At 42.9% G+C, this 11177-nt stretch overlaps 1 protein-coding gene across 3 annotated transcripts; it reads right to left on the bottom strand.

Annotated features, from left to right (window-relative positions):
• Nucleotides 1-4117: 4117 nt before the first annotated feature.
• Nucleotides 4118-10067, bottom strand: tent5c (terminal nucleotidyltransferase 5C). 3 transcript variants are annotated; one of them, XM_024009039.2, is made up of 2 exons: nucleotides 9971-10067; nucleotides 4118-8675 (listed from the first exon to the last, which is right to left on the bottom strand). In XM_024009039.2, the coding sequence occupies exon 2, from the start codon at nucleotides 8654-8656 to the stop codon at nucleotides 7478-7480; it is 1179 nt and encodes a 392-aa protein (XP_023864807.1). In that variant the 5' UTR covers nucleotides 8657-8675; nucleotides 9971-10067; the 3' UTR covers nucleotides 4118-7477. The 3 variants fall into 3 exon arrangements, with proteins under 3 accessions (XP_023864807.1, XP_023864798.1, XP_023864815.1); XM_024009030.2 differs by lacking the exon at nucleotides 9971-10067 and adding an exon at nucleotides 9699-9916; XM_024009047.2 differs by lacking the exon at nucleotides 9971-10067 and adding an exon at nucleotides 9504-9663.
• Nucleotides 10068-11177: the final 1110 nt, after the last annotated feature.

Genomic DNA, 11177 nt, shown 5'->3' on the forward strand with positions numbered 1-11177 from the left:
AATAAAAATAAATAAATGATATATTTTAGATTCTTCGAAGTAGCCACTCTTTGCCTTGATGACAGCTTTGCACACTCTTGGCATTTTCTCAACCAGATTCACCTGAAATGCTTTTCCAACAGTTACCACATATGCTGAGCACTTGTTACTGCTGCTATTCCTTCACTCTGTGGTCCAATTCATCCCAAACCATCTCAATWGGGTTGAGGTCGGGTGATTGTGGAGGCCAAGTCATCTGATGCAGCACTCCATCACTCTCCTTCTTGGCTCATTGTCCTGTTGAAAAACAAATGATAGCCCCATGCAAACCAGATGGGAGAGCGTATTGCTGCAGAATTCTGTGGTAGCCATGCTGGTTAAGCGTGCCTTAAATTCTAAATAAATCACAGTGTCACCAGCAAAGCACCCCCAGACCATCACACCTCCTCCATGCTTCACGGTGGGAACCACACATGCGGAGATCATTTGAGGCTGGTAACTTTAATGAACATATCTTCTGCAGCAGAGGTAACTCTCGGTCTTCCTTTCCTGTGGCAGTCCTCATGAGAGCCAGTTTCATCATAGTGCTTGATGGTTTTTGCGACTGCACTTGATGAAACTTGACATTTTCCGTATTGACTCACCTTCATGTCTTAAAGTAATGATGGACTGATGTTTCTCTTTGCTTATTTGAGCTGTTATTGCCATTATATGGACTTAGCCATATTTTGGAAAAATACCATCTTCTGTATATCCCCCCTACCTCACAACACAACTGATTGGCTCAAACTCATTAAGAAGGAAAGAAATTCCACAAATTAACTTAACAAGGCACACCTGTTAATTGAAATGCATTCCAGGTGACTACCTCATGAAGCTGGTTGAGAGAATGCCATGAGTGTGCAAAGCTGTCAGCAAGGCAAAGTGTGGCTACTTTGAAGAATCTCAAATATATTTGGATTTGTTTAACACTTTTTTGGTTACTACATGATTCCATATGTTATTTCATAATGTATTCTACAATATAGGAAATAGTAAAATTAAAGAAAAACCCTTGAGTGAGTAGGTGTGTCCAAACTTTTGACTGGTACTGTATGTAAAAGTAATTGTTAGGAATACACAGATCACATGCATTTTCTATACTCACATACACTAAGTGCACAAAATAATAGGAACACTTGCTCTTTCCATGACATAGACTTACCAGGTGAATCCAAGTGAAAGCTATGATCCCTTATTAATGTCACTTGTTAAATCCACTTCAATCAGTGTAGATGAAGGGGGAGGAGACAGGTTAAAGAAGGATTTTTAAGACATTTGATACATGCATGTGTGCCAAAATGTAAGTGCCTATGAACAGTTTACGGTACTGTAGTAGGTGCCAGGCGCACCGGTTTGAGTGTGTCAAGAACTGCAACGCTGCTGGKTTTTTCACTCTCAACAATTTCCCGTGTGTATCAAGAATGGTCCACCACCCAAAGGACATCCAGCCAACTTGACACAACTGTGAGAATCATTGGAGTCAACATGGGCCAGCATCCCTGTGGAACGCTTTCAACACCTTGTGGAGTCCATGCCCCGACGAATTGAGGCTGTTCTGAGGGCAATAGGGGGTAAAACTCACTATTAAGGTGTTCCTAATGTTTGTACACTCAGTGTATATCTGGAAGTGTGGGTGGGGCTAAGGGAGGGGGTCATATGGTGAAATAAGAATAGGAGTGCTTCTGAGAAATTACTCCACCGGAAACATGCAGAGGTCATGCAATCCGCTCTCTCTTTTTTCTCTCTCTTTCTCACTTGCTCTCTCTGTTTCGACCACAGTGGCATCTGTCTTCTGCGACCCCCCTCCACCCATCACCTGTTTCTCAGGACCTTGAGTAGGTCTCCTCTTATAAATGGCACTCCTTGCTTCAGGGCTGTTGTTGCTGTGGGGAAATGGGTGATGTTTGCGCAGCTTGTCTATTTCCTGAACGGGAGGSACAGTTTGCTCAAGCTGCTAGAGTTCTCAGAAGTTAGTGACACAGGACACGACAGGCCTGCGGAGTCAGGAGGATGCTTTAGGGTGTTGCACAGTCACTCTGACTCAGGACTCATTAAGATAACAAAAGGGGTAACACTTTTATTCTTCCCCCTTTCACACACTAGATCAGTGTTTTACGCTGCTCCATGCAGAGCAGAATTACATTTCCCCCAGGACTACTTTTGTAGCAGAGGCTGTGTTAACCTGAATCTATTCCCCCTTTTCTGAACTTGTCCTGACTTTGAGCCTACTACGTGGACAGGCCAGGAGTGGTGTTTGCATCAAGCACAACAAACACACAATCCGTCATGTCATCGCCCCCTATAAAACAGATGTGATCGGTGCTAACTGGACTTGTATCTGAGGTCTCTGGGCCATAGGTAACTAATTAGCTCTGTGGCTGATTAAAGTTGATGTTACTCACATACTGTATACACCCCATTAATACTCAGACAATTTGATGATCAAGGATGATAAGTAAAGCAGAGAAGGGAGAGATACTGTAGCTTTTAGGATAAATTACATTGTGTGTGTACGTGCTTGTGTGTATGAGAGAATGTCTAAAGCAGAGGACACTCAGGTTCATTGTGGCCCTGTCCCGATGGGGTTTCTCACCCCCTTCCTCACTCTCTAAGCATTCTGCTGCTGCTGCCTTTTCATTGTCTCTCCATGCATATTTCTATCTGCAGTATTCCAGAAATCATGCATTGTTTGGCCTGGCCATACACTGCCCTGTTTATTTTTGTGTGTGTTTCTGAYGGCGATTGTCCATTGGGCTGCCCAGGACGCATTGTGTGCCTGAATGTCCACCCTCCCCCTCCAATCCCCTGGCAACCTGTCACCTCTCTCTACGTGGCCATTGACGCACACAGGAAACGAGAGATTTAACACCTAGTCGAGGAAGCCTTTAGAGCACGACAGGCATGCTTTTATACTGAGGACACCGCCACAGAGTAAAGCATGCTTTAGAATTCAGTGATAATATAGTAGAGGATTTTTAAAGATAATGCAGATTGAGCCAGTCCACCACAGGGCTTTCAAGACTATTTGTTATGTTTAGATAGCACAGCAGGGATGTCACAATGCCGTCAGCATGTTGATAGGTATTCATCATATGCAAGTGGAGTCTGAWTTACACTTGAACGACTCGACTTATGGGAGATGGTTATTTGATCAAGTCACTAGTCAGGGAGGAAGAGTTTGATTTATACAGCATGACACAGTGCCTCGGTTTACGGCAATGACAGATGGAAAAAGTGGTTCAGATGTTGTGCAGGGCAGCTGCGTCACACCATGAGTAATTCCCAGCAGATAAATCACCTTTTTCTGAATGGCAGCGCAGTGTGATTCAGTGTCTACGCTTGAAGTTTCCAGCGARTGGAAAATGAGTGGTCTGTGTGAACAGCATTACGTACAGATGGATAGTTTGAACACTTTAGCCAGTTCAACTCCAACCTCACAAAAAGGTAGTGTGATTGATCAGGTTCACACTTCAGGGTATGAAAGCACTCGAATACCATTACAGCTGAAACAAGAGATTTTCTGCTGACCTGCTCTCGAGTGAATACTGAGGTCTAGTTAGTCCCTAAGTAGGCCCAGATGCTTTGAAGTAATCGAATACAGCATGTTGGGAAAACAATGTTCCACCCATTTGAAAATATTGACCCCATCAACTTTTCTAAACAAAGTTGGGAATAAGGCCTAAGCCTGTATGTAGTTGGAGTTAGTAAACATTTCCTTATTGTGGTCAAGACAGATTTTTTTATTCATAATGGCAGGGAGCATGCAGGAGTAGTGCAGCAAGTGTAAACAAAGCTAACTGTCAGTGAAAGTAGTGGTGACAATTAAGCTACTTGGTCAACCTCAAGCTTTAGTCCTATAATGATAATATAAAGGATGCATTCAACAAATTGATTTACTACATGTTGAAAAACTAATCTTGGCTATTGCCTTCGTGAGCACTACTACAAAGCCAAAGGCACGCACACAATGTCCCCATTGATATTAACTCAGTGCAACCACATGTTTTAATTTAAAACCTTTGCATTGTGTTTTGTATTTTTTAAATGTAAGAATGAACAGAACTCAATAGTAACACCATTACTAGGACAACAGATGTGGGGTTCAAACTTTATTTTTTTCCCCTCTTCAAACATTTCTGATCCAAAAAGGAAAACTAGTGAGGTAAAAGTGCTGAGAAATGAATATGATAATCAACGTCCTCACCATTGCAGTCAGTCAAAGCCGACAGAATGCAAGACCTCACAGCAAGAATTTCATCTTTCACTTAAACCACATCCACGTATACAAACAACGTATCTGCTGCAAATTCCAAAACTCAATGCAAAAATAGTAGAGAGAGTCAAAGGCCTCAGTCACATTCCAAAAAAGATAAGACTTGCTCTTTGGAAAAGGACACAAACCATAACACTTTCAGGCAGGGTAAGGGACAGGTAGTGAAAAATACAGGATTTACACCCATTCAATATCAGTAGGTCTTCAGCCCTGGTTGTGTAGCACTAATGGTCTGCTGGTTCTGGCTCAAAGCTTAATTGATTCATCACTTTGCATGGTGGTAAACATATCTGGGAATGACTGAGCGTCTCTCCATTAGAGATGGCATCTCACCTGAATAAAGCGAGACAAGGGGACTTTCCACCTGAATGATGAAGTTAATCAATTCCGTGAAAAAAAACAAAATCAGAACCAAGGTTGAAGACCACCTGATCCAAATGCCACAAGCTTTTAAAAATGGTCTCGGCACAGAGAGAAAGACACACAGATCTTCTAATATACACCAGAGGGAGTCACACCAAATWTAGGAATCTGGTGGCCAAGATGGGGGCACAATACAAAAACAGGTTCAGAAAGTTCATACCCCACTCCCCCAAAAAGTATAGAAACGGCCCTTCAACACATTTTACCTCCCTGAGAACCAGCTCACCTCCCACATTCAGATTCCTTCAGAGCGTATGTTCATGTACACTCTCCGCTAGCTGGGTTGAGTAAGTCAAGGCCTCTAAAGTGCTTCCATAGAGTGGGGTATACAAGTAATTTGACCTCAGACAGTTATCATGCATTACCTGTCAGTGTTGCTTTGGTTTGGATAAATTGAAGGGGGTAAGGGGGCTAAATGAAGGGGGGGAAATGCATACAGCATGACAAAGAAATACTAGAATGACTAGACAGCTAAGTTACGCCTGTTTTGGGGTTGGGTTTAGGAAGAATAATAAACTTCACAAAAATAAAAAGGCTATATCCGTAATTCAATGCCAGTGTCTAAACCCATAAATGACCATTTCTACCCAATGCAAATGACAAACCTTTTTGCTCCCCCACCCCTCCAAAAAAAACAAAATAAAACATTGCAAACTGAGCCAATTCCCTCTTCCAACCTCCCAAAAACAAATCCTGCCAAAATATGAAGGCACTTCAGTTGCTGGTTCAGACTTTGGCCCACACTGAATGTGCCCCAACACTGAACGTGCCCACATGGTGACTAAATCTAAGCTAAGGCTAACCCAGGTTAAAAGCAGTGTCTACGTTTTGGGCTGCTGAGCCAGCTCAACATGCCCTGAGCCAGGGGTGTGATCAGCTCCAGAGAAGACCATGCTGGCTGACCACCCCCCAGAAACCACCCCCACGCCTGTGAACAGGGCAGAACCACATCTTACCCCTTTTCTGGATGTACAAATTAGGTTTGCAGAAGTTATTCCCTGGGTTTGGTTGGACAGAAACACTTAAAGGAGAACAGTTGGCTACTGGACTGGAAATTATAATAGAGGTCATTCGAAAGGGAGATGGTAGGGGTGGGGGGCAATTACTAAATGGGGTTTAATGTTTGAAGGGGGACTGGGATGCCTGTCGTAGATCTGCGTACAACTTCTGCCATATAAATCAAAACGCGTGAGGTCTAAATTGAAAACAGAATTCCAGCCATTACATTTCGTTGAATGTGCTAGGCAAGCAGCCATGTTCCCCTGTCCTCCCATGAACAGAAAACGGTTCACGCCTGCCCCTAGCAAACCCTTAGAGGGTGGTGGAGAGTGGAGCGGAAAGTGAGTAAGCCCTCGCACATGTAAAGGGCCAGTGACACACACACAACCATCTTCCTTATCCTCCCACAATAATTATAAACTGCTGTTAAAGCTATTGGGTAGCCTGCACCAGACTGGGATCCCATTTCAGCCATTGCGAAGCCTGCAAGGGGCTCCAGACCCAGCCAAGTGGGGCTCCTTTTAAGGAACGGGACAGTAGTTCCCTGCCTCTCAGATTAGATTCCAGGAAGAGAGGAAGGCCCTGTCCTGCCCTCTGAATGAGCCTACAGTATAGACCCCACCAGGTGGCCCATGAACACTGACAATTTGGAAGAAGTTTAAAAGAAAATAGTAACCCCCCACAACATGCATTAGCCCAGATCAGTGGGCAAATAAAGGCCCAACAGTCACTGTATGGGGGTGCTTGTCAATACTCATTCATGGGGTCCTCTCCTAGTCTCCTTTCAAGCATTTACACAAACAGGCGAAAGGTTTGGATAGGCTTTCTACAATTCTATTTGACCTGTTGCATGGAGGAGCGGACACAAGGAGAGGAAGCCACTTTACACCCTACATAGTATACACTCAAATTCAGTCTTGCCTGAATAAAGTTCTAAAAAAAGGGCTGAACAGATTTAGGAGGCTGTCACCAACATTCACAGTGGAAAATACAATTTACACATTCTTCTCTACAAAGTCTACACGGCACAGGCACTCTGGCCGCTAGAGAACACTGCTGTGCTGGTAATATGACTTTCCCAATTTACACCTTTGATTTAAAACAAAATGAGCAGTTCCTTGGCCTCCCTTTTACCTTGGATGCCTTCTAAAGGAAATGAAGATGAAGTCATCTCACTAATAGAAAAATCCCCAAACACTGATGAGCAAACCCCTACTGCACATCAGGAAGCTAAACATCCATGTCAGCTCAGGAATCATTTCACATTTTTTATGCTCGTTTTTGGTCACTACACAATTAACATTCTGCACCACCAGTCTTTTTTCACATTTCTTAAATACACAATTTCCCCCCCCCCCTTTCTATTAAGATGGATCAAATATACTTAACGTCAGGGGAAGACAGTAAGGCACCAAGGACAATTCATTATTGAATCAGGACGTTAATTCGAAACTCATATTAGGGGAAAAAAGGGGGAACAAAAACATTGCAATATGAAAAAAGGCAAAATAACATGAATCCAAATAACACTTAAATATCACTTTGGATCAATTTATCTTGACACTTCTGTAGATAAGGAATGAGAAAGGAGAAGGGAGTCCAAAAAAACAAACAAAACCACTTGTCCATTTAAATAGATCCTTTATGACCAGAGGGAAATCCCAGTTATGGCCCAATTTATGTTTATGGGGAGCCTATTTATCTATTTTTTYTTCTTTTTTTCCCCCTCAAAGCAGCAGTCTTCTCTTGTGTGCGTGTCTTTCAGTTACATGGCAGCCATGTTGGAATGTTCTGGTTACACGAGGCCACGTAGTAGTTGCTAAAGTTGTGGTCTCGGACGTAGGGCGCCGGCTGGTAGTAGCAGGTGACGCTAGAGGCGTTGGGAATGGCGTTCTGCTCAGCCAGCACCCTGAAGGCTGTCAGTGAGATGAGGTTGAGGGTCTGCCGCCTCTCGTGGCCCATGAGACACACCGTGCTCTCGTTGACCACACGCCGCAGGATCATGAGGTAGTCATACTTGCTCTTCTCCTCGCCCACAAAGTGACTCTGCAGGTAGGCCTCCAGCTTGCGCTGCTGCTCGCCAATGTCGGGGAAGTCGATGAAGAAGCGGGAGCACATGTAGCGCTCCAGGCCCTTGAACTCCTCCTCCGAGGTGGGCCGGAAGTCTCTTACCAGCAGGTTGCAGTACTTGAGCAGGCCCCCACCACGGATCTCCTCTGGCCGTTTGGTGGCAATCAGCTTGTTCATGAGGTGGTCCAGAGACGCGCCAAAGTCCCCATACACACTCTCGCCCACCACGGTGGGGTGGAAGTGGCGAGACATGGGGTTCCCTGGCGAAAAGTCGTAGTAGGTGAGCACTGAGTCCAGCACGATCTGGAATGAGTCCACACTGAACTCAAACTGCCGGCGGATAGAGTCCACAAACTTCAGCTCCACATTGCGTCCGTTGTTGTTGGAGAGGGAGATGAGGCTCCAGCGGTCCTGCTCAGTGTACACCTTGACTAGCTTCTGAACGTAGGCCTCCTTCAGAGTCATGGGGGTGATCTTCTCCTTGTTCACCCCCTCAGGGAGGAAGTCCAGCAGCGTGCCTAGCACCACGTCTTTGACCAGCTGGAATCCTGACTCCTGGGGCAGGTCCACCCTGAAAATGACATCCAGGTCCTTGTAGCTCCAGCCAATGTCCTGCACCAGCACGTGGCTGGCTGTAGAGCCGTTCAGACGGACGTCTTTCACTTTAATCCCCCTTAGCTGCAGCCGGGTGCGCACCATCTGCACAATGTCCTTCAGCCGCACCTCCAGAGTGGGGAAGTTCCCTCGGCCATGGACGGGCACCACCTCTGTCAGGACCTCATTAAGACGGCTCACCTGGTCCCAGCTCAGCACGCTGTGGGACACACTCGCACTAGTGCTCATAGTGGACTCTGCCATGTTAGCCATCATCTAAGTGTATTTAAATTAACTAGGACAGAAAAAGTGAAGAAAAAGCACAATTAGTTTGAGATACAAAAAAATTACAGTAGTTATTGAACCCACGGAACATGTATTTGTCTGGGACGAGATGCCAAAACATGCCTTTGTGAGATGACTTGGGCATGATATATCACTGATGTAGGCTAGCTATAATAATATAAATAATTACGGTTACGTCAAACCAAATAGATGGTGTGTGCCAATTATGACATGAGCATGATGGACATTCATGACACTTGATTACAAATAGCAGTATTGAAATGCAGAATGACCACGATACATGTTAAAAAAAATAATAGGGCAACTCACGTTATTCTACAAAATAATACCTCCCTGAACTTCTCGAACAGTCAGAGAACATGCTTTCATTCGAGAACTAGTTAGCTAAGTAGCAGAGGAAAATTAAAAGGTGCTCCCGAGAGCAATATTTTGGATGTCGCGAACATCGTGCTTAATTCTTTTTTTTTTTATTAAAAAATACTTTGTTAAATGTTAAGACTAACGTAACAATGTACATTTAATTTCGGGGGTGGTGGGATTATTTCTAATACATCTACGAAGTATTTACATTTGGGGAAAGAATGAATCGATGAATAACAGCAACAATTCTATATTACAAATTGACTGCCTAGTTACTTTTTTTTTTACAACACGCGCCAGTGTAGTTGAATCTGAAAATCGACAGAACTGGCTCGTGCTACATTCGAGCCAGCCAGATACTATACCTGGCAGACAACTAACAGTAACAGTATCTAGTAAAAAGCACTTCAAGCAACAGCAAACTGTTAAAAAAATAAAATAAAAAAGAGTTACTTACACAAGATAGGCAGCTACAGCCTGTAAAATGTATAAACTAAACATGTAATAAGTTACCTGCTTGCGAGTCTAAAATGTATATCTCACAAATAGACACGTCAAACAGTTTGGTTTGCAAGGATATAGATGACCAAGGATTTAGCTAGCAAAAGGAGCACACAAACACTGAATTAGCTAATATAAAAAATATACATACGGTTATAAATATCTTCTCAGGGCATTCAAATTGCACAAGAATAAGATGTTAACTGAGCATTCGTGAGCCCACTTCAATTAATCCCCTCGTGTGTCAAACACAAATTTCAGCTCTTTTAGCTACGCATTAACTAAAGAAACGCCTTCTTATAAACGGAAGATCAATTGGCTGAACAGCCCTCGACAATGTCGCACTACAATGTACCTTATCTAGTCACAGAAACCTAGCTAGCTTCAGATGAATCAATACAAATTAGAATACAAAATATTTACCAATAATCGTGCTTCAAATACCACAGCATTGGCAGCCTTGGATTTGTAAAACAACTAACTAGCTAGGCTTCCTATTTGATGATATTAATACGCTGAGCGAAGCCCTTGATTGGTCAGGGAGGTTTTTGTGTTGCCAGGTTACCAGTAGCGTCTTTTACGTTCATTCGATATCTTGGTTGAACAACTTTACACATTGATTTACCRAATTTAACAGACATTTTAAAACTAAATTTGCTGCACTCCACTCTCCTGAACAAAACTAAGTTCTTCCTTTTTGAACTGTTATGTTATTTATGGAAATGGTTAGTAGGGCATTGATTTGCAATTTTTGAAAACCATCAAATCCTGGTTGCTTTGGTAATCTAGCTATTTGAAAAGTAGTCTGTTTTTTTTTTAAATGGCAAATCTCCATGGAAAGGAAAAAAGCCCTGGAAATAAATTAAGCATTGACACTGGCCATCCAGCCATTCATAACATGCAGACACTTCCTTTATCCATGTATAGATGATCAAATGCACCTTAGATATTCAGCTACAATACATGTCGTGCATGAAACATCAAGTTAATTTGAGTCATTTTAAGAACATTTTCTACAACAAAAAAACAATGGATGTGCTGGCATCTGTATACTTAGCCTAGCTTTATGCATGTGTATACACTTTATGTCTACAGCTACTTACTTTCGATTCTTGTTACACATGATGAGTTATGTAGGTTGATGCCCTTTGCAAAATTGATATGTCCTATGACTATTAAGTGACTATTAGAACATAGTGGTAAAGGTGTGACATTAATGGGCTTTCAAAGATTGCTTGTAGCCTACTGTATAATCTACCCCCGAATGCTATAGGTCACCTATTTTATTTATGTATTTTACCTTTATTTAACTTTTATTTAACTAGGCAAGTCAGTTAAGAACAAATTCTTATTACAATGACGGCCTCCTCCGGCCAAACCCTAACCCGGACGACGCTGGGCCAATTGTGCGCTGACCTATAGGACTCCAAATCACAGCTGGTTGTAATATAGCATGGACTCAAAACAAGGTTTGTAGTGATGCCTCTAGCACTGAGATGCAGTGCCKTAGACTGCTGCGCCACTTCGGGAGCATTGAAACACATGCAGATACTGTATCTTTCACAAATCAAACAGACTATTTTATAACTGAGACAAACTACAAAAATCTGGACAATATATATATTTTGAA

Source organism: Salvelinus sp. IW2-2015, linkage group LG2, assembly GCF_002910315.2.
Source record: "Salvelinus sp. IW2-2015 linkage group LG2, ASM291031v2, whole genome shotgun sequence".
Lineage (NCBI taxonomy): Eukaryota > Metazoa > Chordata > Actinopteri > Salmoniformes > Salmonidae > Salvelinus > Salvelinus sp. IW2-2015.